A 25895-nucleotide genomic window follows, 5' to 3' on the forward strand; every position below is an offset into this window, starting at 1 on the left:
TAAAGCAAATACTTTTTAAAGAAATTGTCCTTATTTTCATGGGTTCATAGTGAGGTATCAATATATGTAACAAACCAGTAGCTGCTCCACTGAGTTATTGTATTTGCTACCTAGATTACATAAATAACATAAAAATCTAAAATAAAAGTAGTGGAAAATCTACCCAAGATAGGCAGAACATTCTAGTGCAAAAACTCAATTGGAAGGTTATTTCGGACCTTTTTTTCTATCAGGTAACAAGACATAATATATCACCCCCTTCATTCTTCTCTCCTTTACAACCACCTTCACTTCCTCAGTTTAGAGCTTTGCTTACTTGATCGGTTTTGTCGCCTGAAGCATTTTATAACTGACTTGGCTCAATCAGTGCCGCATCAGCTTGATCTGACGTATCTACCAGAATGCCTTACAGCACGCCTCTCACTTTGTCATAAGGCTTAGATCTGCCTCAGGACAGGACTTTGTTTTCTTGGGTATCTGATGTGTTATAAAAGTAACACATCAGCCATTATTTATGCATTTCACTTTCCAACAAACATCCTTCACTGGGCTAAACATGCAATTACAAGGATTTCATGCATCCTTTAATATTCTTCTATATGAATGCCTTCTAGATATACATAGCATGCAAGTGTTTTCTCACATCCCCAAAAGTTAAATCAAAAAGCAAAAATGTTAAATGATCAATATATTGAAATTTAATTTGGCAAATTAATGATTTAGTTTTTTTTATTTTTAGCAAATTGATGCAAATATACGAAAACACATAAGAAAATGTAGATACATTCAAATTTTATGAGCTTTATATTATATTATACTGTATTTAAAAACTATAAAAACACTATTTGATGTCCCACTGAATTCCTTCTTGATAAAACTGTTAAGCAAAGTAATTCCAAATGTCCGGAGTGGCAAACTCCAGTTACTTTTCCTGTATTTAATGGCCGTGACCCAAAAACCTATCTTTAATCTATCTCAAGTACAGATGGAGTACACATAATTTTCTAGGCTCAAGGAAGACACACAGCAAAGACCAAAGACAAAGTGAGCTCTACTCAACGACCTAGGTAACTCCAGTGAGGGGCAAGCAACCTAAGGATGAGTAAGAGTAGAACTAGACTGCTGGAAACAGGCAGAGGAGTTAGAACAGGGGTCCCCAATCTTTCTTACTCGTGAGCCACAGTCAAATGTAAAAATACTTGGGGAGCAACACAAGCATGATAAAAGTTCATGGAGGTGCCAAATATGGGCTAAGATTGGCTATTAGGTAGCCTCTATGCACACTATCACAGGAGGCTTTATTTGGTAGTAAATCTTGTTTTTATTCAACCAAAACTTGCTACCAAGTCAGAAATTCAAAAATAACTACCTGGTTTGAGGGCACTGAGAGCAAAATCCAAGGGGTTAGTGAGCAACATGTTGCCCCCGAGCCACTGGTTGGGGATCACTGAGTTAGAAGGTAGGCAAGCCCTCACCTCATGTTAATGACGCTGTTGGCAGAAGGCTTAATTAACTAAACTGTACTACTAATACTACCAAGTATAGCAGTGCAGTCGAGCAGTTGTGTATTTGCGTAGGTTTGCAAGAGATATCAGGAAGTTTCTTTATGAGCAAAAATCTCCACTTACTCATTCATCCTCCTGCAGTAATAGGAAACAACATAGAGCACTTCTGGATTCTTTCCAATTTTTCCAATAAATAAGTTTTGTTTTATTTTTTCATTTGAAATCTTTTCTTTAAAAAATGCCCCCTTGGCGCAAAAGTTGGGAGGGTTAAAAGAAATTTATCTCAGCTGAGAAATAAATCACTTCTTTCTTTTGTGATAAAATTGTTTGCGAACGTGTGATATGATGAAACAGTCTGCTTATCTTTCTTTTTTGAAGTAGGTGTTTCACTTATGATTACTAAACACCCTGATAATCAGCATTAGCAAGCAATTCCATGTAGTCATAAAAATAACATAACCTTTCAGCCCCTAACATTTTGTTTGTGATACGGTCTGAATATAAAAACACAAATTGTAAGGAAAAAAGGGACAACTTAAAAATTAAGCCTACACACTGTGCAGTACTGGGTAAACACCATATTTACCTTTGTAGTATGCTGTTAATAGTAACTGCTAAATTAGCGATAGCTTTCCCCATAAAATACATTATACAAATTCCAATTGGTGGCAACAAGTCCTATTTAAATCCATTTTACGGTTTGTGGGTATATATATATATATTAGGGCCTATCAGATGGCAGGTATGAAAAATGTCTTTGCGTGAGATACTGGAGCATGTAAAAAAATGACAACACTAATACATTGTATATATACACACACACACACACATTCTTATTTTTTTTCTTTCCAACAATAATCCTTTAGCTTGCATTGTTTGCATGCACGGAATGAGTCCTAAGTATGCAAGAGTGAATGGAAGAGTATCTGATACCAATCCAAATCCTTTCCATTTACTGTCTAATTGCTCTAATTGCCTTGTGTAGCACAACCACTAATAAATCCTTGTCTAGCAATCATTGACTCTACGGAAAACAAGCTGTAAAAGTGTCACAGACGGACACATCAGATTGTTTCCTTAGCACTGGAAAGCAGCTCACAAAACAAGCAGCAGGTTTTAGAGGGAATTTGATATCTCTCAGATTTTCAAACAAAGATCCTGTTACTAAGGTTGACAATGCCTAGACAATGTTTGGTTTATGTCTATGACCTTAAATCCGCATAAACATCTACACAGGATTCAGTTTATAAAAGCAAGGTAATCTTATTACTAAACTTCAGAGCTTTAATGACATGTTTAGCAATTCAATATGGGAACAAATAAGAAAGTACACACCATTAATGCACTGGCGTAATTGAACAATAAATTCAAACTACTCCATACTGACCAGAAGGGAGCAGTATATATGCACACATCTATAGAGCTAATTTGGCAATTTCATGTATATTTATCACAAAAGCGCATTGACTGAAGAGCAAAAGACTACATAGTACCTTCACCCAAACTAATAGTACACACAAATTATTTTGAGGGCTTTGATCTCAGTGTTAAAGCAGTCAAAGCACTGGGGCAAATGTGCACAAAACCATCAACACTGACTGGTATTTGAAATGCTTCTCATGACACTGTAGTCCACAACTGAAGCAGTCCATGTTTCTAGGTAATAATGAGAGCTGAGAGCTTGCACAAGAACTTTTAGACAATAATTATCTAAGTAAATGGGCATAGTTTCAGGCCTTGTTTGGGCTATATAAGAACAAAGATTTCAAAGAGCATCTAAAATTGCCAAATGAGCCATAATGCTAAGATGTGAAACTAAAATTTGTTTTTCAAAACATCTCTTTTCTATAGGCCAAGAAGGACATGCAAGTGTGAACATTGTAATATGTTCCACTTGTTTAACCAGACAGACCAAAGGCTCTGTTTTTCAAGTTAGCCACTTGAACTGCAAAACAGACAGCGAACATTCCATGTGTATGTTCTATTTTAAAACAGCAATTTCTATGGACAAAGTAAACAAATGCAAAAAGTTATAAAAGGTCACACACATGTGCATAATGATCAAGCTGGGCATTTGCTTATTATGTGCATATGTGTGTACATAGGACCTCCTTACCAGTATGGGCAGCATAGCGTTCACTTGACAAAATACCATTGTTTCCTTCAACCAGAGTGTTATTAAAGAGGGAAAAACAGTGTATATTTCTCTAGTTCAAAACTATGTGGGCATATCTAGAGAAAGATCAGCTTGTTTAGCGACTTCACCAAATAAGCAAATCTCTTGGTGTATGGTCACCTTTAGTCTCTCCAGTTACTTAATCATTTTAATAATTACCTTTCTGAAAATGATGAAAAAAAATTGTACTGATACTTAGACAAGAACCAACAAAATACCTCTTATCTTTCTATACCAGCTAGAGAATAATAATCACACCCAATGGACAACAGATGTGTCCTTGGATTGACCAATATAAACAAAATGGAATTCCTTCCCCAATTTTAACATTGTAACCCTTTGTTTCTGTAGCAACTATGTCCTGGTAAAGGTGCAAGATATCTTCCCAACCTCAGTAAGATTCTGAATTGTAGTTTTATTCACAAATACAATATGCTTAACCATTAAATAAACATCATAGAGCTTATTTTTATAAATGGTATCCTTTTCATAAACACAGTATGCTTCTACCAAAGGCCTACACTAGTCTTCTGTTATTACCATTTGTTCTCTGAACCCCTGTGCAACCATTCTTGGTTTTCCAAAATACAGTACCGTAAAAGACAGAGTCAGATTTTTTTTTCATATTAAAGTTATGAATAACAAGAGAAAACATTTAGTAAAACTTGAACGTCTGGCAGAAAACCTCTACCAGAATTTGAATACTACATGCTGATCTCAAAAATGCAAATCAAAGTAGAGATTTAAGGTTTGCCTTATCGTAGGAACATGGGGATACACCAGATGATATATTTATATAAAACATTATTAGGTGTTCAAATATTCTACTTGTATGGGATGATATCTGAAATGCTAAGTAGTAGTAGCTGGGGTTTTCCACCTAAATAATGTAAACCCAATTGTTTTGATATCAATATGGATGTATGTAGCTTAGTTTCCCTCAAGTACAAAGTACTATTTTTTTATTGCAGAAAAAAGAAGAAAAAGAATTGAAAAAATATTTGCTTAAAATGAATTCTACTGGAAAATAGCCTTCCTGTTATTCAGAACAGATAAAATATACCACCCATGTATGTACAACTGTATCCTAGCTAGTGAACCAATGAGTTAATCCCACCATTCAGTTTTCTAATCTGCTAGTAAAACAGACCGGAATGTTTTCTACTCGGATTTAAGATTTTTTTTTTTTTCTTTGTTGTCATAACAGATGACAGAGGCCTTAAAAGCATCCCCTTACACTCTGATGTGACACATCACAGGCTGTTAATCCTGCCCCTGGGTCAGGCTAAATTTATCTTTCATGTTCATTTTTATAGGAAAATGGCAGCTGCGGGAGTAGCTTGGGCTCCTTTGGGAAATGTAAAACAGTTTTTAATCATGGTGGATTGGTAAAGAAAACAATCTGCTGTAAGTAAAAGTTGATGAATCAGTTTGAATTTTAATACTGTAATATGCCTTTGTTAGCCTCAAGCCTAGGGAAAGAAACGAACACCAAGTGACCAGCAGTCTCAGCCATTAGGGAATTCAATCTCGGGACTTGGCTATATTTTGTCAAGAAATAGTCGTGTGAATATGTAAAATATATCTAGGAGCCTGTAAAAAAAAACACATTAATATATATATATATTAGGTTACCACATTTATGCTAACACAGTTAGTATAATTCCCTCATATATATATATATATATATACAGGTATATAATGCTACATAATTACTTCACGAATATGTCCGGTGAAATGTAAAATGATGGCAGAAAGAAGATGTTTAAAGAACTTGTGCAAAAGTTCTTTAAAATGTGTCACTGCTTTTTACACCACAATATGACCGATTGATTCTCACCATATTCATAAATAACAACGAGTACCTCAAACATTACTAGCTCTTACTATACAGGATATTAGACCAGTTGTTTACACAGTGTAGGAAGCAATATTTTTATATTTTGCAACTTCCTAAAATTTACTACCACAATAATACCTAATGTGCAATAGAAACACCTTCCCTCTTCTTGGGTAAAAATGTGGGTTAAAAAAGAAAGAATAATATGGAAACCTCAAGATTCAGTGATTCAGGTTTTAAGGGCCATGAAACAGCCCAAAATTTCTTATAATACTCCAGGTGATTTTCTAAAATTTGCATATTGTGCATTTATAGAATGCACAATATGTTTATTTAAAAATCATGTAGTTTATATGTATATGTAATTAAAATTCCACAGAATACAATGTCAAGGATTACGGATTTTCATTTTTTATCCTTTTATCCTGCCAACACACAAGTAATGTTATCTGGCAACATACAGTGAGACCAGTTAAACAATGTACAATTATTATTTATTTATTATTATTATTAACTAGTGTTTATAAAGTACCAATATATCAACCTTGTATAATAGAAGAGTTTACACATTCAACATTTATTTTACATCCAAATACTGACCAATCCACCAATAAAGAGGGCCCTGCTCATTAATGCTTAACTCAAGTAGACAATATATTAGTCTATTTGTCTGAACCATCAGTGTATTCGCTATAGGAATGCAGATCACATCGTTTATATGGCAGATGTGCAAGAAACTGTCACAAGCCAAACTGGTTTTCTGTTTTGGCAAGCAACTTACACAATACATGCTCTTCTGAAAGTGCCACAGACAAATAGTTGGTCCTACTATTGGGCCTGAAACGGCCAAACTGTGTGGCAAGAGGAAAGTGCTGACAACGTTTAAACCGCACACTCAAAGCATTAACAGCGGTTTCTTCTAAAGTCATTTCACAGTCTGATAAACAGACATAGCTGCCAATAATCTTCTTTCCTATTCTTCCACCTGCTACTCAGAAACAACAGAATTATTCTTTTTGCCTAATTTCAGGATCTCAAAATTTTATTTTTAAATGCAAGGGATTTAAGTCCTCCAATGAGAGCAGCTCTGTCCTGTTGGCACATTAATAGACTATTTTAGTTTAGTGGGATTTTCAGACGATAAATCATCTGATGATGCTTGACGTACAATTCTAAAAGTAACAAATACATATAAAACCTGGTGGTGAAACTGGTGGCTTTTAATGTAAAGATTAAACAGGTATTCTGGCTGGGACCACACATGCTGCTTAGTTGCCTGGAGTGACGCCTAACACATCCAACTTTGGGCAGTAGCTAGCCTCAATATATGATAGAAGAGCAGCATTCTGGCTGTAGGGGATGCAGATGTCTCAGCTTTGCTCTGTGCAATGTAATATAGTATTGTACTGCTATCGCTATAATTCATTCTGGCCAACATTCGGCACTGGCTACCAATAGAGACTGGAAGCAAACTACAGTATTTCCTTAATGACAAGGAAGTGCTGGTAGTATAAGCCATGTGTATAGTCTCTGGTGGCAACCCACAGATGCAGATCTGAGTATTATCTAAGTATTATATATAATACATCTTCTTCCTTTATATAAAGAAATGTCTGTTTATTTTCAGTGGCCAAACCTTGCTCTTGTCAACTCCCAAACATTGCATTCAAATGACAGACTTTGAGAACCTTGGGAATACTGTTATATCAATTACCTGTACTAAGAAAAAAATGCACTGCAATTAGTTTTCTCCATGCGCAAATGCTTTGATCTCAGTTGAAAAGTTTATTGCGTATGCCAATGAAAAAAATACCATGATTGATGTGGTGGTCATTAAGATAAAGTTAATGTAATTCTCAAGGCACCTGAACATTACTTAAGCAATTGACGAACATTGATTCTTGGGATTTTTGTTGCAATTTGACACCACTAAATCTACTGTCAAATCTATATTCTTAAGATCAAAGGCATTATTGATTTGAGATTCCTATTTTCTTCTCTTCCACCACATGATGTTCCTGCACCATTATGCAGACCTAAAGGTATTTTAAGGCTATATCAATAAGAAGCGCCTTATATATATATACATATACATTCTTTTCAAGTAAGTTGTCAATGTATCCATATCCATAGTGTAGGCACTTAACAATGATTTCAGAGTCTTCTGGTTTATCTCAGGCTATAGCCATTTTGAGATGCTTTACTAGCTGTTAATAAGTACATGCTTCATATTGTGGATGTGAACTTTATGGATGTAGCAGTCAGATACAAAATCACACTGGCACGTTCTTTTTTATCATAAAAAAGCCTTTCCCAGATAAGACCTCATTAACATTGTTTAGTGATATTTACAGAACCTGCGCGTGTTCTTTACAGTCTGATGGGAAATTATGCCAAATGCTTCTTTATTTTAGCATATCTTTTTCCTTGTTTTATTTTCCCATGGGAATGTCTACTATAATACATCTGACTGGTGGCGGTTTGTCAATATTTCTTTGTTTTGTGAGGTGCTAAAAAGATATGTAGCAGTGGAAATTTACTAGGCCTTGTATAGAGAGTAAAGTATTAGATTACACCCATACATTCAGTAGTCAATAATTAACTTTCTCTTGAATATATGATATCCTACTCCATTTACCTACATATCATCAAATTTCCTATTTACTAATATCATATATCTGCTACTTCTCTGTCCAGTCTACTACAAATAACCATCCAAAAACACTTTATTTTGGTCCCCATGGAAGGCTCTTTGGCAGTTTATTTTGGCGGTTTATAGTGTAAAACTAAATTAACCTGCTGAAAAATAGAAAGCATTTTTAATTGCACACATAATCCACTTATATGCGCAATTATGGGAACAAATTATCCTGAAAGCTCTGAAATACAGCAATGCAGTAAGCCACAGACAGTGTCGGACTGGGATGCCAGTGGCCCACTAGAAAACCTCAAACCATGAGCCCACTTTCCAAACTATTTTTCTTTATCTTCTCATTTAACCTCTTGGATTTATTAGTCTATTTTCTTTACATGCTATAATCTATTCTTCAAGCAAATAAAAGGGAATATTTAAAGAGACAAAACAACCTTTTTTTTTTTTTTTATACTTTTTTCAGTAGCATTTAAGTATAGCACTTCACAATATGGAAGGACCCCTTATCTGTAAAACACCAGGTCCTAAGTACTGCAGATAATAGATTGCATACCTTTAATTCTTTACAGTAAGTGACAGCCTAGATAACACATGATAAATTATTAACATGGGTAAACATCTTAAGGCTTATTTATGAACTTAAAGGCAAGTGCGAAGAGCTAGAATAGATGCGAAATCGTTCAGAAAGGTTCTAAGGGCTCTGGTACACGGGGAGATTAGTCGCCCGCGGCAAAACTCCCTGCTCGCGGGCGACTAATCTCCCCGAGTTGCCTTCCCCCTGCCATCCCACCGGCGAACATGTAAGTCGCCGGCGGGATGGCAGACGCGGCGGGGCGATTTCGGGAAATCGCCGAAAAAGCCTCACGAGTCTTTTTCGGCGATTTGCGCAGAATCGCGCCGCCGCGTCTGCCATCCCGCCGGCGACTTACATGTTCGCCGGTGGGATGGCAGGGGGAAGGCAACTCGGGGAGATTAGTCGCCCGCGAGCAGGGAGTTTTGCCGCGGGCGACTAATCTCCCCGTGTACCAGAGCCCTTACACTCATACATGATCCTAGCTACCTGCAGTAGCCACTGTGTAGCAGGAGCCTCTCCTGGCTACCCCCTAGTCCGCGTTCTTTTGTCATTGCCCCGTCATTATGAGATGGGGGCAATGACCCATCGCATCGGAACCCCCCCCCCCACGGGAACTGCAGAACTGATGGAACTGGGCATGCACACCAAAGCCCATGTGAGGGGGGGTTGCCTAGGGTGCCTGGTCAGCTTGCCCTGTCCCTGTCTGGAAGAGCAAAGCATGTTCACTTGTCTCTATCTTTTGGGATTTAAGGTGGCCATACACGGACCGATTTTTTACTTACAAACGACCGATCCCCAAACGATCCGATGCTATCGTTAAGTTATCGTATAGTTGGTGGTGTACGAACGATCGTCGGCCCACTAAACGAGCCGACATTATCGTCCCCAAAATCGATCGGCCAGGTTTAAAAATTTTGGTCGTTTAACGATAAAATCTGCCAGTTGGTGTGAGTGTCAGACATTTGTCTTTCAACGATTGTTCTCTGCGCATGTCACGATTGCCAGCAGCGGAAGTCAACAACGTTCGATCGTACGTAGATGTACGATCGTACGTATTTTACGATAATGATGCGACGAAATCTTTCCCGAATTATCGTTGCCCGTGGATGGCATATCGTATGGGAACTCGATCGCCATACGATCGTTTGTCGATATAATCGTTCATCGCACAACGAGCGAAATCGCCTCGTGTATGGCCACCTTAAGTCATCACCTATGTCTTAATGCATGCAGAATGGATAAACACAAAGTGAGGGGCCATACACAGTATGGCCACCTTTTTATTGTGCTGCTTCTTTAGGCCACCAGCTCAAAACAACCGTATATGTACTAGTCAGCATAGAGCACAGGCACACAAAACCATCACATAATTATCAGTATGGATCAGTTGGCCAAAAAATGTTCCCTTTAAGCTGTGAATGCATGGAAAGAGTGTAGCAAACCCAACAAATATTGCACAAAGCACGTAGTTTAAAAAACACAATATTGTACTTATTCTGAACCACCAAGATCCCAGAGCATACAGTTTTTAAGAATGAGAACACTTTTTTTTAACGTGAACAAAAAAAAGAGAATTTGTTTGGTGACCAAAAAATACTGTATACATGTACCAAAACTATTTTTGTTGGCAAAAGTTAGGGTAGAAGGGGCCCAGGGACCAAAGAGGAATTTATCAGCCCCTGATTGGTACAGGTATAGTAAACCTGAGTGCTCCAAAAGAAGGAAATACATTTTATTACATGGGCTAATACATGTGAATCTCATGTTACTTCTTTATTGGGGAGAGTAGTTGACAATAGTAGAAATACATATGAATTAGAACATTAACAACCAATAGTGATTATGTATAAGCAACATTTAAATTTGTGCCTTTCTTGTACCTTACTATATATATTTATATTTTCTGGAATTTCAGAAAAGATAAAGAAGAGCTAAATGTATCAATAATTGTAGGTATTTAGGAACGCATTGCATAAACTATACATTAACTAGTGGATAAATTCAGTTGCAGGTATGAGAAAAAAAAACAATGTTCTAACCCAAAGCTATTTATATTTCATACAATTCTGTATATACCCGAGACACCTTGCTCTTAGTCTGACATTTCACATGGTTAATCTGCCCTTCAGTTTACTTAGCCATGTATCTTATCTTATTCAAACAATCTAATTGCAACCCAATCTTCTAACGGCACATCATCTTAGCACCTAGCTGACAAGATAGGCATTTACCTGAGGGCCTCATTAGACTATGGCAGCTCAGTGGGACAAAAATACCTTAACAATATCTGCTTAACACCCAGCCTTCTGACTGACAAGCAAATAATTGGGCTAAACAAACCCAAAAGCATACTGCAGCTGCCAAAAATTGGTGTGTGCAAGGAGTCCGCCACAATAACAGTCAGAGTGGTGACTGGTAAACGTCAGAGCAAATCTTTGAACAGCAGAGAGCAGTGACATATAGCAATGACAGCTTAAGAATTGGCATGCTATTTACTGCAAGAAAGCTCAAGTCTCTCATTCCTGACTACGGTGGGAGTCAGGAAAGTTTGCAAATCATAAAAGTCTCTGTGGAAAGTAGGGACTTACAGATACTGACAACAAATATTTATGGGATGGTAGATGAAATTAAATTGCTGTTTTTTATAGTGTAAACCTGCATAAGGCCAAGTGGAAACACTCTTACAGCTTAATAATCCAATATAAAATGAAAATGAAGCAAAATACATTTTCATTAGTTTTTAGCTGAATCTTTTTTTAGTTAAATATCTTAAAGGGAGAATAAACCATATAAATAAAATGGTAAATAAAAGAAATAATTATGCTGTACAATCTACAATTACCTGTGTGAGTAAGGATTTTTTATGAATTTGTAGAAGAAAAACAATCTGCTTGTATGTCATTTTACATTATATGGCATTATGACACTATGGCAGAACTCCAAGTGGTACTTTATGTCTTTAAAAACAGGAGAGCTATTTCCTAAGTAATTTCCTCTGCACACACATCCAAAGGTGCATTTATAGCCATAACCACATGGGACAATTGATAAGTATGAAAGCCACAGAAAATAGGTAAACACAAACAGACCTTTTCAGTTTGTATGAACCATGCTATTTAAGTATGAAAAATACTGTTTGCCCAACAAACACACCCATGAAGACAAAACATGTTAAATATATATATATATATATATATATATATATATAATCCCTTAAAATAAAATTAAAGTAAATGAAACAAAAGTGCCACCCGGTGCTGTTGTCCCAGCAACCTACACAATGTAGACGTTAGGCAAGTATTTTGGTGGCTTCTCCAATAATAAGCCATTGAGACTTTTTTTGGTCCATTACTCCCAAGAGCTAGACTGGGCTTGAGGGAAGCACCTTATTCCCTGCAGCTGTCAGCACAAAACGAAAATGCCTGGCAGGCAGAGTGTCTTTTTAGTGGAAAAGCTGCCTGCACATTCAGTTAAGCAAAGGAGACCTCCATTAGGCACAGCCTAAGTAACAATGCATATCCTTTAATGCTCTGAGTGAAGACACAAGGAGCTACTTGTCGTGGCTACTAAAATAGACAAAGCTGAATTACTGATAATTAGCAGAGGCAGTTCTCAATGTTGTCTATGGTAAGGTATTTTCTGGTGTTTAGTAGCCATGAAAAAATAGCTGCTATTAGAGCGTCTTCACCCTAAGGCATACGCTACAAAATTATCAATATGTTGCTCTTTCAGCATACTCAGAGATTTTTTTTTTCCTGATATTTCCTAAGATTGAAACTGTAACTGTGTGATTAAATGAAACCAGAGAAATAATTCTACTAAAGTTTCTTCCTCTGAGAACAGTAATGTAAACTTAGTTTGTGCAAGATTTCTTGTATATTCCGCTTGCACAAATAAAATAATTTCATACTTCTTAAGAATAGTCTTTTGTATTGATTTGTTAATGTTTACAAAACACATTTTGTACTGTAGCAGCAGAAAACAGAACTGGATTTTGTTTTACCTTACCCACAAATCTGACAAGATAAAGAGCACTGGTACTTATGTTTAAATCTGCTAAGGTCAAAGATGCAGTTAGTAGAAAGGTTCTCAGCACATACACCAGGAACAGTAGATGGCAACCTTAAGCCACAGTTAAAATTGTTTCTTTTTTTGTGAGACCGTCTCTCTGGCTTCATTTAGTCCTGGTACCAAGGATGCAGAATATACAGATCTTCTCCTGTTAACAGTCATGCTGCACTCAATAGGCTAGTCACTCTTCAATGAATGTTCCTCTGGTGCCTGTTTCCAAGGAGACTGTGCCCTTAGAGAATAAGTAACCTGAGTAGAACCAGCCCCCTATTCTTTTTTTGACAAGATGTTGATGGCTAGAGAATGCCATATCCTCTGGGATTAATAGTGTGCTAAGAGAGGAAAAATGGGATGCCAAACAGACCCTCCATAGTTGGCACCCACTTCAATATAAAACGAAATTGACAATTAATGGTTTTAAAAAGCTTTTGAAATCTTGTCTGGAGCTGCCCGCTTGCCCTAGACTTGAAAAGAAACAGCAGTGTTTGTTTTAATCTTACATCTGAATGCCAACATATCACTAAGCGGTAAAATATTTACACTGCATCAGACTAATTCATTAAAGAAGGGATACTTAAATATTAACATAAAATGAGTACTGTGCAAATAGATAAATACTAAGATAGAGCTAGATGGTTCAATTAATAGGCTTTAAACATGAAATACGAGCATCCCAGGCACTACATAAAATAATTAACACAATTAAAGTTTAATCAGTGCTCGGGTAAAAAAGTCAAAGTGTCTGAGGCACAACAGGTGCAATATGGGAGATAAGCAAGAACTGGATTTTCAATGGACTCTTGAAGAAATCCAAATATGTGCACTTCCTGCAATCAGTCAATTAGTACATACTCTCAAGGCCAAAGAGCCCTTGAAAACAATTCACTTGCTCTCCAGTTCTGCTATCTTTCCCGAAAAGTTTGTACTAAGCATTCAAACAGATTCTTTAAGCTCCAACACACCTTCCTTAAACAGGCATTCTCAGGCAGTCACTCAACAACTGAATGGGCGTGTGGAAGTGGGAATGCACAAATGTAGGCACAAAAAACAAAAATCACCGACCTGATGGTACTTTTGATGGTACTTATATAAGAAAACATTCTCTTGTCCCACTGCATGCATCTGAATACTGTATATTGTAGTATTATTACTTTTATTATTATTTACACAGCATACTTAACAGGAACAGAAAGGGCTGATCTGGGTCAAATGGAAGCAATGTAAAAATTCCATAGGAGGAACCAAAGGCAACCTCTAGCAAGCTACTGCTATCTCTACCCAGTATTAGTTAATTATTAATATTAATTTATATAGGTAACAGTGTACTTTCTTTTGTAAAAAAAAGAGATGAAACGTTGTGGACGAATTTATGACCATATAAAGTTCACGAAACTCAAAGGTGATTTGTTATATTGATATATTTTAACAATGACATCACTAAGCACCAATTATTAAAATGTCAGGTTATTCGTGACTTTTGAGCGTTGTAAAGTAAAATCTATTTAATGTGATTTGGTCTTAATTTTTAATAAACCTTTAATACATTTGTTAATAAACTTTTAATATGATGTTGAAATTGAGAAAATTTGCAATTAGTCTGCATTTTTTATGGTTTTTCAGGTATTAAGCTTTTTATTCAGCAGCTCGTCAGTTTGGTATTTTAGCAGCTATCTGGATGCTAGGGTCTTATTTACCCTAGAAACCAGGCAGTGGTTGGATCAAGAGATGGGACTATGAATAGGAGAGGGTCTGCATGTAAACATAAGTGTTAAGTCCCTAGCACCCAAAAACTATTTCTTTGTTAGGCTACAATTTTATTGTAAAGCTAATGCCAGACAGGGCTGATTCTTGGCCTGTGGAAAAACAGAGGCCAGGAATCAGCCCCACCGCCAGTATCAGCCTTCATTTTTGCCAACACCCAGAAACATTGAATCGACCCGGGAGCAGGCACACATAGTTGATAATGGCTCTGAATTGAGAAGTCTTGTGTTTCTTCACCAATATGAGCTGCATGTGCCTGAACCCAGGCTGATTTAATGGTTCCAGGTACAGGCAAAGAAGAAGGCCAGCATAGGGGCTGATTGTTGGCCTGTGTTTTTTTTCCGCAGGCCATGAATCAGTCCTGTCTAGCATCAGCCTTACTATAAAATTTCAGCCTCACAAAGAAATAGTTTTTGGGTGCCAGGGTCAATAACCCCCATTTGTAAGCTGAAGAGAGGCAAAAGAGAAAGGCAAATATTTTAAAAACTATAAAAAATGAATAACAAAAAACAATTGCAAATGTGCTAGTAATAGGGCATACCTTTTTAAAAGTTAAGGGTAAACCATCCCTTTAATATCTACGTTTGCTTTTGCCAGCCAAATAACATTTCATATGAAAGGTCCATGTTGTGTAGGAAGCTAGTACATTCAATTATGAATACAACTTATTGTTATACCACAAAGCCTTATCTGGGCTAAAATCCCTCCCGGTTACACTTGGACCCTGCTCCCAAAATGACAGTGTTGCACTTATCAATCAGCTAACACAATTACCTTTTATAAAGTTAAAGACCTAAGCAGTAAAACATATTTGCCTAGTTTACAGATAAAAAAATGAGAGAAGTCTTGTGTAAACAGCAGGACAATACGGCTTTATCTTATCTGTACAACTTATTACTGCTTGTCTGTAACTGTGTGCTTTACTGCCAAAATAAAATAAATTGAATCAGCTCACACATGATAGCATGTTCTTTCTTAACTCATACTAATTGCTTGGCTAATTGGATGTTTGTTGAACTTTCTCCATTTCATTGAGTGATTAGGTACAAAGCTAACAGTTGACATCTGTGGGCGCTTAACTGGCGTCTGTAATTACTGTTAATGTTAAATAATTGTTAGTTAATTGGAATGGTAACTGCTGAACGGAATCCAGATTGTAAAGCACAAAAAAATAAATATTTTTAAATAAACATATTTTCAAAGAAAGGGAAAAAAGGACATATTACAGTGATAACAATTTGTGATAAAGACTGTACAGTTTTAGTGCTTGTCAGTGTAAAACTGTTTTAGTCACAAATGCTTAGAATATATAGATTTCCTCTGAAAAATATACTGAAGGCAAGTGAAAAACTGTTTTTTTATGCTGAACTTATGCAGAGGCTCACTGTGAGGCAATGTCACCAAAGTTAGAAAATGCAGGGAGCTGTGTGTATAGAGTTTAGTCCACACAAGGCACAGGGCAGCTCATATACCACCTAACCCATAGCAACTAGTAATTTCACAGTTCCCACTGCATGCAACACACCAGCAGTCTGTCTTAATGCCAAAGAATATGGAGGGGGCAGATATACTGGCTGATATACCATTGAATGTGAGCTTGTGATTGAGCAATGCATGTCAAGTGTGGCAGTATGAACTATGTACCCATCTAGTCATCACTTTTATTGGTAAAACAACAGGGTGCACCACAATGGCATGGAGCATGATCTTGTTCTTTGAAAGGTTCAGAGTCTTGTAACTACTTAATCTTAAAATAGCTCAACATAGTTGAGACTGACTATATAACTGAAGTCTACTGGTTGCCCCACTAAAAGGATTTAAAGCAGTGGATGGCTGGCCCAGCAATTAGAGCAAGGTTAAGCTGCATGCTTACTTTGCAGCTATAGGACAGCGATTTGATTTGTGTTGTTGTTTTTATGTATGTCTGACCTTGGTATGAGCAGGAGCACAAGAAACCAAATGTTAGACTACAAAGTAGTGCTTTAACACTGCTGTAAACATACAAACAAGTACATTTTATTTATTTTTTATTATCTTGATAGTGGCTTCCTTATATCACAATATGTAGGCTGTAATATTCCCAATTACAAATATAAAAAAAACTGAAATATTATATTTAATGTGCCATTTTGCCAGAGGCTTGAGAAAAGTTATTTGTTTTCTTAGCACAACACACCTCTGCAGTTTATCGCCGTTCAAGATGCTTCTCAAAGACAGTCTTTGGACCAGAGCACACAAAAAGCAATAATGAAAACTCCCTAGTTATTTTTACAAAACAGTACAATTCTATTCCTCTCTCTATCTCTGTAGAACAGGGGTGCAACACAATCCTGGCCATTGTTTCTTCCTATTTAAAATAAAAAAGGTTGTGCATTAACACCCTATAGCAAGGTAACAAACTCATCTGTAAGGTGCGGCACTGACGTCTTTTTGTGTAACATAAAATTCTGTTTGTTACAATAAAACATGTGCCGCTTAATTTTGCTGTTTAACCCTATAGGCAGTTTGACAGTGTGTTTGAGCACTTAACATAATATACAAAGCTAGCTGTTGGTCTAAATGCCCATGCATATGTGTCGGATGGATTCGCATAAAGATTAGAGGAATACATTAGGAAATGCTGATACAACAATTATCTAGTCTACAGATTTCTTGGGATTAAAGAGTGTTAAACTACTAATCTAGGAAATCTCATTAATCATACATAATGTATTGTTCTAATTGGATATTGATGCCTAAATGCCATTAGCAAGCCTTGTACATTCAGACTGCTGTGTGAATTGGGGCTCTTAAGAAGAAAGATATGGTTCATGGAGGAGAAAATTGACCTTCCTTTCAGCATTTTCCTTGCTCTTGGCAAGTAACACTACATAATGCGGAAAGTCCTGACTTTTCAACACGGGCAGACCAGCTTTGTGTTAGAACGTAATCATGATGTTCATCAATTTGACAGCTTCATGACAACGCCGTCAACTAGCTATCCAACCAATCACTAAAGGCATTGTTACCAAAGATCAGCTTGTTTCGTACTCATACATATTGGACACGCAACAGATCTGGCACCTGTTTTTAGATACATATCAACACCATTAGAATACAGTAGATCTCCTTTCAAGCCATTTTAAAATTCAGGTTTAGAGAACTAATCCCCATGAAAAAAGTCCTTATGGCTTTTCAACTACAAAATACCGGTTAGCCTAGTATTTTTTTTTTTTACAGCACCTGTATATTCGTTGACTTCTTTCCTCATTCAGCCTGCCCAAAAGAATTAGCATAAGGCAAGAAGTGGAAACTCACAAGAAGCAAAGAATGAAGCTATTTTAATGGAAATCAAGCCAAAAAGAATAATCTACCATTAACAAAAAACCTTATTTGTGTGTGGATTCCCAAGCCAAGCTCTGAAGTGCTGATGTTGATTTTGGGCTACACAAAGACACCTTAATCCTTTCAAGAGAACTAAATCACATCAGAAGAGCACCTCAAAAGAGGCTTGCTGTCAAGGATGCTTATTGAAAGCCAAATAGACGCAACAAATCATAAATAAGAATATGGGAAAGGAACAAGATGACAACTTCTTAATGAAACACTTTTCCTTATTCTAAAGGTGAGTCCTTCTGCCCTTCAACCACAAAATAGGCCGTCAGGCAGAAATGTTGATTGACTGGTCACAGTTCTTACGCTTAGTAAAGATTGTGCTTAATATCCCTTAGCTTTGTATCTCTCGATTTCCCTAATAAAGGGATAAAGATTACATGCGATAATGGACTCACCAACGGGACAATTATTTCATTAACATTTTCAAGCAACATTTAAATGTATGACATAACACTACAAACATGTAATCACACTATATTGCATTATTTTGTCTGTTATACAATGTTTCCATCATTTATCCATTACTGCACTGATATAGTATGTTCACTTTTAACCCTTTAAAAAATTTCTACAAAAAAAGTGGTTACAGTTCAATAAATAGCCTAGTGACAAATATTCAGGTTAATCAGTCCGGTAGCTTCCACACATGGACTGATTGTGTGCAACAGATTAGTGGACCCATGCAGAATTGCACCCTGTCACAAATAGACAACCTGGTCAACCATGGTTTTGGTCCTTGAAATAAACTCTAATAAAATTGGAGGCTGATGGTGATGGAAGACCCCCACACATAACCAAACTGACAGTTGCAGTGTCCTTGGCTACCTTGAGAAGCTGATTAAGGCTTAATACTGGTGAGGAAACAATGCACAATGTATTACAGCTGCTTGCCCCAATAGGTCTCAAAATGTTTTTTCACTAAAGTCCTTAGTCATTCAAGTTTTTTATGCCAAGAAAGCACATTATTCTATTAAGGAAGCCCATTATTATTCAACATGAAGACTTAAGTATTAAGCATTAATATATCAAAACGAAAAAAGCTTCCAAGATTTCTCCACAAAACTCTCCAAATCCGGGGTTGTTTCACTGAAACCTCATATCCACAAGCAAAATTCTTCCCCACAGGAAATGCTGGATTTAAAAGAGGATTTAATTTGTCTACTTCTGAATGGTTTATACATTTGCAGGAAATAAAATCTAAATTGGCCGCGTGTAGGGAACACTTAATCTCTTTGATTCTAGTGCAGAGCACAGACCCAAGTGATGAAACTAAAAGGAGATTTATTTACAAGGTAATTGTATTTTTGTTTTAAATAATTACACAAAGAATCAAGTTTTTGTGAAGTATGAAAACATGGCTGTAATATTCATAGCTTAAAGAATTTTAAGTGTCTACCCCAGATATGACCATAATTGACCATCAAGCTGGGATTCCAGGAGAGCAAGGTATACTCATGAAATCTCACCTTAACTTGCCATCAAGCAGAGTCCATCACCCAACTAGTTCTTTGGGTCCCCTATAATTTCATAAGCACTGTTCTAATGTAATGTTACATGGCCTGTGTCTAGCCGCCTGTTTTGAAATACAATTTCCTATGATAAGGTGAACATTTCCTCTTTAAAAATGGTTTTGATTTTGGCCTTTCAAACATACAGCAAACTGAAGCAATAATGCTTACAGCATCTGAACAGACCAAAAACTGGTAACACAGTCAACGATTTCCCAGAAGAAGTTACACTGAGCAGGTATCATTCAGACAATTAGAATTACAAGAATAATTAAAGGGTGCCAATCATTTATGGCCTTACCATTATTTGAGATGGTGTGAAATAATTTCTCTGAACTGGCATCCGAAACCTAGAAAGAAAAACAGACATAAATTAATAATCCTTTTATATAAGGTTGTGTCATATTTCTTTGCTACATGGTTATTTACAAGATAGTAAATGCATACATATATAATTCTACATATAAGCTATTGTTAATCAAACCAATATTTCATAATTTTTAGTGCAATCGGTCATATAAAGACATTCTCAAGGAAAAGCAAGATACCCCCCCAGTTTATTTTGCATGCACTGTTCACAAAAAGCCCAAAATCCACAGGGTGGTGCTATTGAGCTGTGGATTTCCTACAGCAACTCGCCTGAAAAAAGGACATTTTTGTCATAAACCAAATGCTGTATTCCAGCTCATGCACTTGATTTGCTGCGTTACCAAATGTGATACAGCTGAAGAAGTGTAGTGATGTTGTGGTTTCATAGATACATTATTTTTAATCACTTTGTCTTTCTTGGCTTAGCCTATTTCTGCTATATTTTTTTAACACCAACTTCCCCAAATGTATCCAGACAAAACACAACAGCACATTTAGATATAGAATGTCTAAAATCTATGGAAAGCAAATGTTAATGTATACATCTCCACAGCCAATACTAACAGTTTCTTTTGAGTAAGATCATTTTACATTACAAAAAAGCAACTCTTTGGTGTTACATTGTTTGTAATTGTCTACTACAATTATACATACTCCTATGCAAAGGTAAGAGATCTGATGGCTACAGGGTTCAGAAACAAAGACTGCATGTTCCTCCAGCAAGAGGTATCTTTGCTTTATACACTTATTGGCCTGCATACTGTATTTGGACTAGGCTATGTCAAACCTTTACACTTCCAGTGACAATTCCTGAACTACAATTCCTAGCATCTGCTTAGATAAGATGACAGCTGAAAAGCTCAAGTTAAAAATCCCAGACGCAGACAATATGTTCTTGTTTTATATATACATGCACATATACCTGTTTCTTTTTATGAATCTGCAATCAGGTTCCATCAGGGTTTAAATCAAGTGAACAAGCAGGTACACTTGTCAAAGTAAACATTCTCACCTCTCAGTTACACAGTGACTTGGGGCTTTATCAAAATTATTGATTTGTTGTGCTCTTAGGAGATTAGAGATCAGTGGCCAAGCCACAAAGTCCTAGTCTGTGACAGCCGACAGATGATGAAAATGTGATGCTGGTGTCTACAGCCAAACAGTCTAGAAAAGGGAGTATTCCTGTAGACCCAGACAAGATGGTGGCTTTATAATCAGTCTTTATTAACTGACAAAGATAAATATAAATCATGCTCTTGTGTGGCGTCTTCCAGTATTAGAAGAGTAAAACAAAAAATCACAAATCCACTTGACTACGGCAAAAACCATCAATGTGTGCTGAAAATTGCTGTTCAAGACATCATGTCAATATATCAATTCAGCCACGCATAAACCGCATTAGCATTAAAGCGGCTGGCCAATTTGGCTTTGACATGTGTACTGGAATTAAGAGCCGAATACAAATATAAACATAAGAGACAAAATGGCAACCGGTGAGAGTACTTGGAACATTTTCTAATAGGGCTTAACAAATATTTGGGCAAGTGAATTAGTGAACAAGCTTCTCCTGTAATCACACTTTGACCTTCTTTACATTCACAGACTACAATCAGTTCCTGACACACAGTGCACATATTAGACTTTCTCTTCCCAGCTCCACAAATTCACACATTTTTAGACTTTCAGCCAGCATCCAAAGTTCAGTTAACATAAAAGAGTGAAATGCACACTAATTATATACATTGCTGAGGTGTGTCATCAGTAAACAACTAAAAGATCTAGGGCGTATATTTTATTACAATTTACCAATGTACGCAAAATTACACTAAAGGCATAGGTTTTATTACTGTCGGTCTAGCAGCTTCCTTCTTTTACAAAATTAAATTCCACATTTCCAATTACTCTCAGGTTCTACGCCCCAAATGTTTTCGAACTCTTGAACAATAATACTTCTTTAGATTCAAGCATGATCTCCACTTGGGATAATTATACTTCCCTGCACTGACAAATGCACCCTAAAATATCCTTTATAATTGCAACATCTTGACAAATATTCATCCAGCCTTAGGTTGCTAATCAAGCTTGAAAACAGTGAAACTTTGTTCCAAATCAAATAACTGTATATATATATAGACAAACACAGAATATGTGTATATATATATAAAAATTGTTTTTCTCATTTACTGCAATACTATTTTAGCAGAGCAAATGATGTATCCTCATAATGCAATAATTCTATTAATTATGTGTACATGAACATGCATAAAAGAGAAAGATAAAGAAAAAATATTATGAATGGTGTATCCATCAAAACATGTTATAGATTCAAATAAATTGTCTGCATATCTTTTATAAAGCCATTGTGATTAACATTTTAAGAGACGATATTGAGTTAGGTCTGAAGAATGTCAGTAATAATTGTCTTGGTTTTTTTTTTAATCTTTCAAGAACAATTGCAATGAATATAATTCTTTGAAGAGGTTTATTTGAGAATGTTTAATTTTCATGAAATGTCCTGTATTTTCTTATTCTCCTTCTACTCATCGTTTCAGCAGTCCATGCCTATTTAAATCACAGTTGTTAAACTGATTGTAACTATTCTCTTGCTGTCAGTTGTTATTAATGACTACATTGACTATCACAAATTCATATAGCCAAAATTAGACTCTTAAAGCAATCAGGGAATAGGGCAGCCACATATCAATCAGCATTGTTCTTGCAGAACTTTTAATCAAAATCATCATAAGAGATTTACAACAAAAATACCAATCCAGCTACTTTATACGGACAAATAATAAAGAGTGGAAAATCTGTCCACGTACAATAAGTGATGTAGAGAAGGAGCTCATTCTTGGATTAAAGATTACAGTAAATCACTACTATGATAAATCCACATCACAGAATTAGCGCAAAAACACTCTGAATTGCAATAATGCTCTTTACGACATATGTTTCTAAAAATCAGATAAACTGTACGCTTTTTTAATATATGCACTTACAGATATAGGAAAAATACATCTACATATATATATATTTCTATATGTCTAGGACATTTTAGTTATACGTATACACACATTATATATATATATATATATATATATATATATATATAACATTATCTATCTATATATATATATATATATATATATATAAATATATATATAGATAGATAGATAGATAGATAGATAGATAGATAGATAGATAGATAATGTTTATGGTGTGCACCTTACATATCTTCTCATTATATATAGAGCTAAGCTACACAAACACAAATCTAAATGCTAAATCTGGTAGAGCTGTAAGTCTATTCTGTGCATATTCAGTGAGTGCTTGGGTTGGCAGATAAAGGCACATTATAGACTGTGAGATCATTGATGTTTATCTGTCCATTGTGTTAATTCCAAGTTGCCTTTTTTACACCTTGTACAGATTGTGTAGGCAGGATTGTGCTGCTGTGTAGCTCCATTTTCAGACAAAGTGGCCAGTCCATATGGGGCAAGCAATGAGTGGCTAAAAATAGCCAGTGGGGGCCATGAATGGGCCATGCTGATGAGGGCAGCAGGGGGTGAAGAGGGCAGCTGCCTCAGTGCTAAGCTTGCTCCTGCCTTGCCTGCCCATTTGGGACCCAGATGAAAGGAAATCTTCTCAACATATTGTTTTCCGGGAAGTACTTTGCAACCCACACAAGGACGTGGCAGCAAACATTACATTTAAATAGAGAGGGGGGTAAACACGGCTTTAACTAAGATCATTATAATAACAAACACTTTTGCCTACACACTACACTTGCAATCGTTTCCCTGATAGCTTTGTGCCTTTTATGAATATCAAATCGGGTATTTTGCCCTGCTTCGTCCAAATCAGCCCCCACCGTGCCCGGCAGTGAAAGGGTTGATGATCTGAGCTCCATTCATTTGTAATTGTCACCTCGCAGCATTCTGCAGGGGGCTCCGATCCCACAACAACACAAACAGAAAAGCTTGTGCCCTGTCTCACCCCCAATGTCCTTAATAGCGATCCCACCCAGCAGAATAACAAGAGTGGGCAACACTAAATGAAGAGGGGTCGCCCTGCGGGTACAGGGGGGTCGGCAGCAACACAGGGAAGCCCTTACTAAATATATCCCACCAGAATAGAATAGCTAATGATCGGAAAGAGTGATGGTCCCCAGGAAATATAATGGGAATATGGTGATACCGTACCTGCAATCGGTGTAGGTCCCGGTGCTGAGAGGGAGCTTAGTGCGATGGGACCCAAGCTTTACAGTAATCCAGGTTTGCACGGTGTCTCCCAGCCATAGAGAAGCAATCCAGACATCCCGAAGTGAGAATAAAGGAGTAAATATATATATGTGTGTATGTATATACAATAATGCAACAGTAAAGCAAAAGGGGCTCCTGGTGCGATTATCCCGGGCGCTGAGTACAAAGCTCGTCCAAGGGTTAAGGGATGCGCGGAGGCAGAAGGGAATCAAAGCAACAGCGGCAGGAGGAGGACAAAGAAAACCATGTGCACCAAGGCAGATCCTACCCGCCAGCCCGATTCCCCTTCAAGCAGACAGACGGCAGCAGCAGCAGCAGCTTCCCCCTCCCCTGCCTGCTGCTCCTCCTCCGACACACACAGCCTCAGCCCCGAGCGCTGCTCCTTCACCCTACAGCTCCGCACAATCCCGGGACACCCCCTGTGCGGCGAGCAGCCCCTCGCAGCCCCTCTGTACTCTCTGTCACTTCAGTACCGGCTCCCCTGCTGCCCCGACAGCCGCTTCCTCTCTTTTGTTTTACAGAAGGGTTTCAGCTCAATCCCAATAGGATACATCCTCCCGGGTTCAAATCCAATAAGGGTTAATAAAGAGTAAGAAACGTGTGCGCTTTGGCTTTTATCTCTCGCTTATTCTTAATGTTAGAACAAAAGGAGAAAATCCTCAGAGCAAGCGGACCGGGGGAAGGAAAAAAAGACTTTTGTGAAGAAGTGGCTCGGCTCCTGTGGCAGTTCCTTGTGCAGCAATGGCCCCCGCGAAGTAGCAGTCACTCACACAGACAGCCCCTCACACTGGCTTCTTTCTCTGGCTCGCTGTGAGAGAGACAGGCTGTGTGTGTTTCTCTGGATTTCCAGGCTGAATACAAGTGCTTATTCAGAGACTGCATTCCAACTGCTGGGGACATCCCACAGGCTGAGTCAGCCACTCCTCTTATTTCCTGCATCAACCTGACAATCATTTAGCCACCTTTCCTCTGCTGCTTTCCCATTTTCTGACCTTTCTTCCTGCTCTTCGGCTTTAAATATAAATACTCTTCTATAATAAGAAAACCCACTCAGTCCACATGCATTTCTTCTATTTCTTACTCCTTACTGTACTATTATATGTTACAGTTATGACTACCTATTGATTTGACTTTCAGTAAATAAAGGCTGCAATATAAAATACACTGTTTTTATAGGGATGCGGTGCCTGTGAGAAGAGCTATACTTGTAAGCTTGGGCAAGGCACCCCTCCTCTCTCTGGCCACCACTGACACCAAAATTAGACTGTAAATCCAGTGCCTGAAAAAAAGGCTGAAACAAGACTCTTTAACAGTTTATGCACACACATGTATATGGTAGTACTGACTTAACTAAATGTCCTGAGGTCAGATCCTAATACTGTTTTGGGTTACCCAGTTCCATACATGTATCAATGGTGATTGTCACTCTGCCCACTTTTGGCACGGGGCGACTAATCTCCCCGTGTACTAGAGCCCTTACATTGTACCCAAACTACCAAAGCAGTGGAGTAAAATAAAAAAAAAGCATTCGAGCACAAGGGCCTCCTTTACGTGTGTGGCGGCTTTAGATGCTTCCCAAAGCGCCAGTTGACTCACAATAAAACACCCTTTGTGATGCTGCACACTACAGAATTCCTCCATTAATTCCTTTGCAACTTCAGCTTTCATTATTTACAAAACAGGTGCACACAAACACACAGGAATACTGGGGGTGACTAGCATTGTGAGAAAAACATGCCAAATTCCAGTATTTTTTTTTCTTTTGCACTTTACACAAGGCAAGTACAGTAAAGTAGCATGA

The 25895-nt window shown here is 37.3% G+C and overlaps 1 protein-coding gene across 1 annotated transcript in view; it reads right to left on the bottom strand.

Moving 5' to 3' along the window:
* Positions 1-24647, bottom strand: part of auts2 (AUTS2, activator of transcription and developmental regulator) — a 68651-nt gene extending 44004 nt beyond the window's left edge. The window contains exons 1-3 of the mRNA XM_031896219.1: positions 24614-24647; positions 24035-24069; positions 19765-19813 (exon numbers count right to left, since the gene is read on the bottom strand). Coding sequence (XP_031752079.1) covers positions 19765-19813; positions 24035-24069; positions 24614-24647 — 118 coding nt within the window. The remainder of the gene's footprint in view (positions 1-19764; positions 19814-24034; positions 24070-24613) is intronic.
* Between the last annotated feature and the right edge of the window lie 1248 nt (positions 24648-25895).

Source organism: Xenopus tropicalis, chromosome 2, assembly GCF_000004195.4.
Source record: "Xenopus tropicalis strain Nigerian chromosome 2, UCB_Xtro_10.0, whole genome shotgun sequence".
NCBI classification, from domain to species: domain Eukaryota; kingdom Metazoa; phylum Chordata; class Amphibia; order Anura; family Pipidae; genus Xenopus; species Xenopus tropicalis.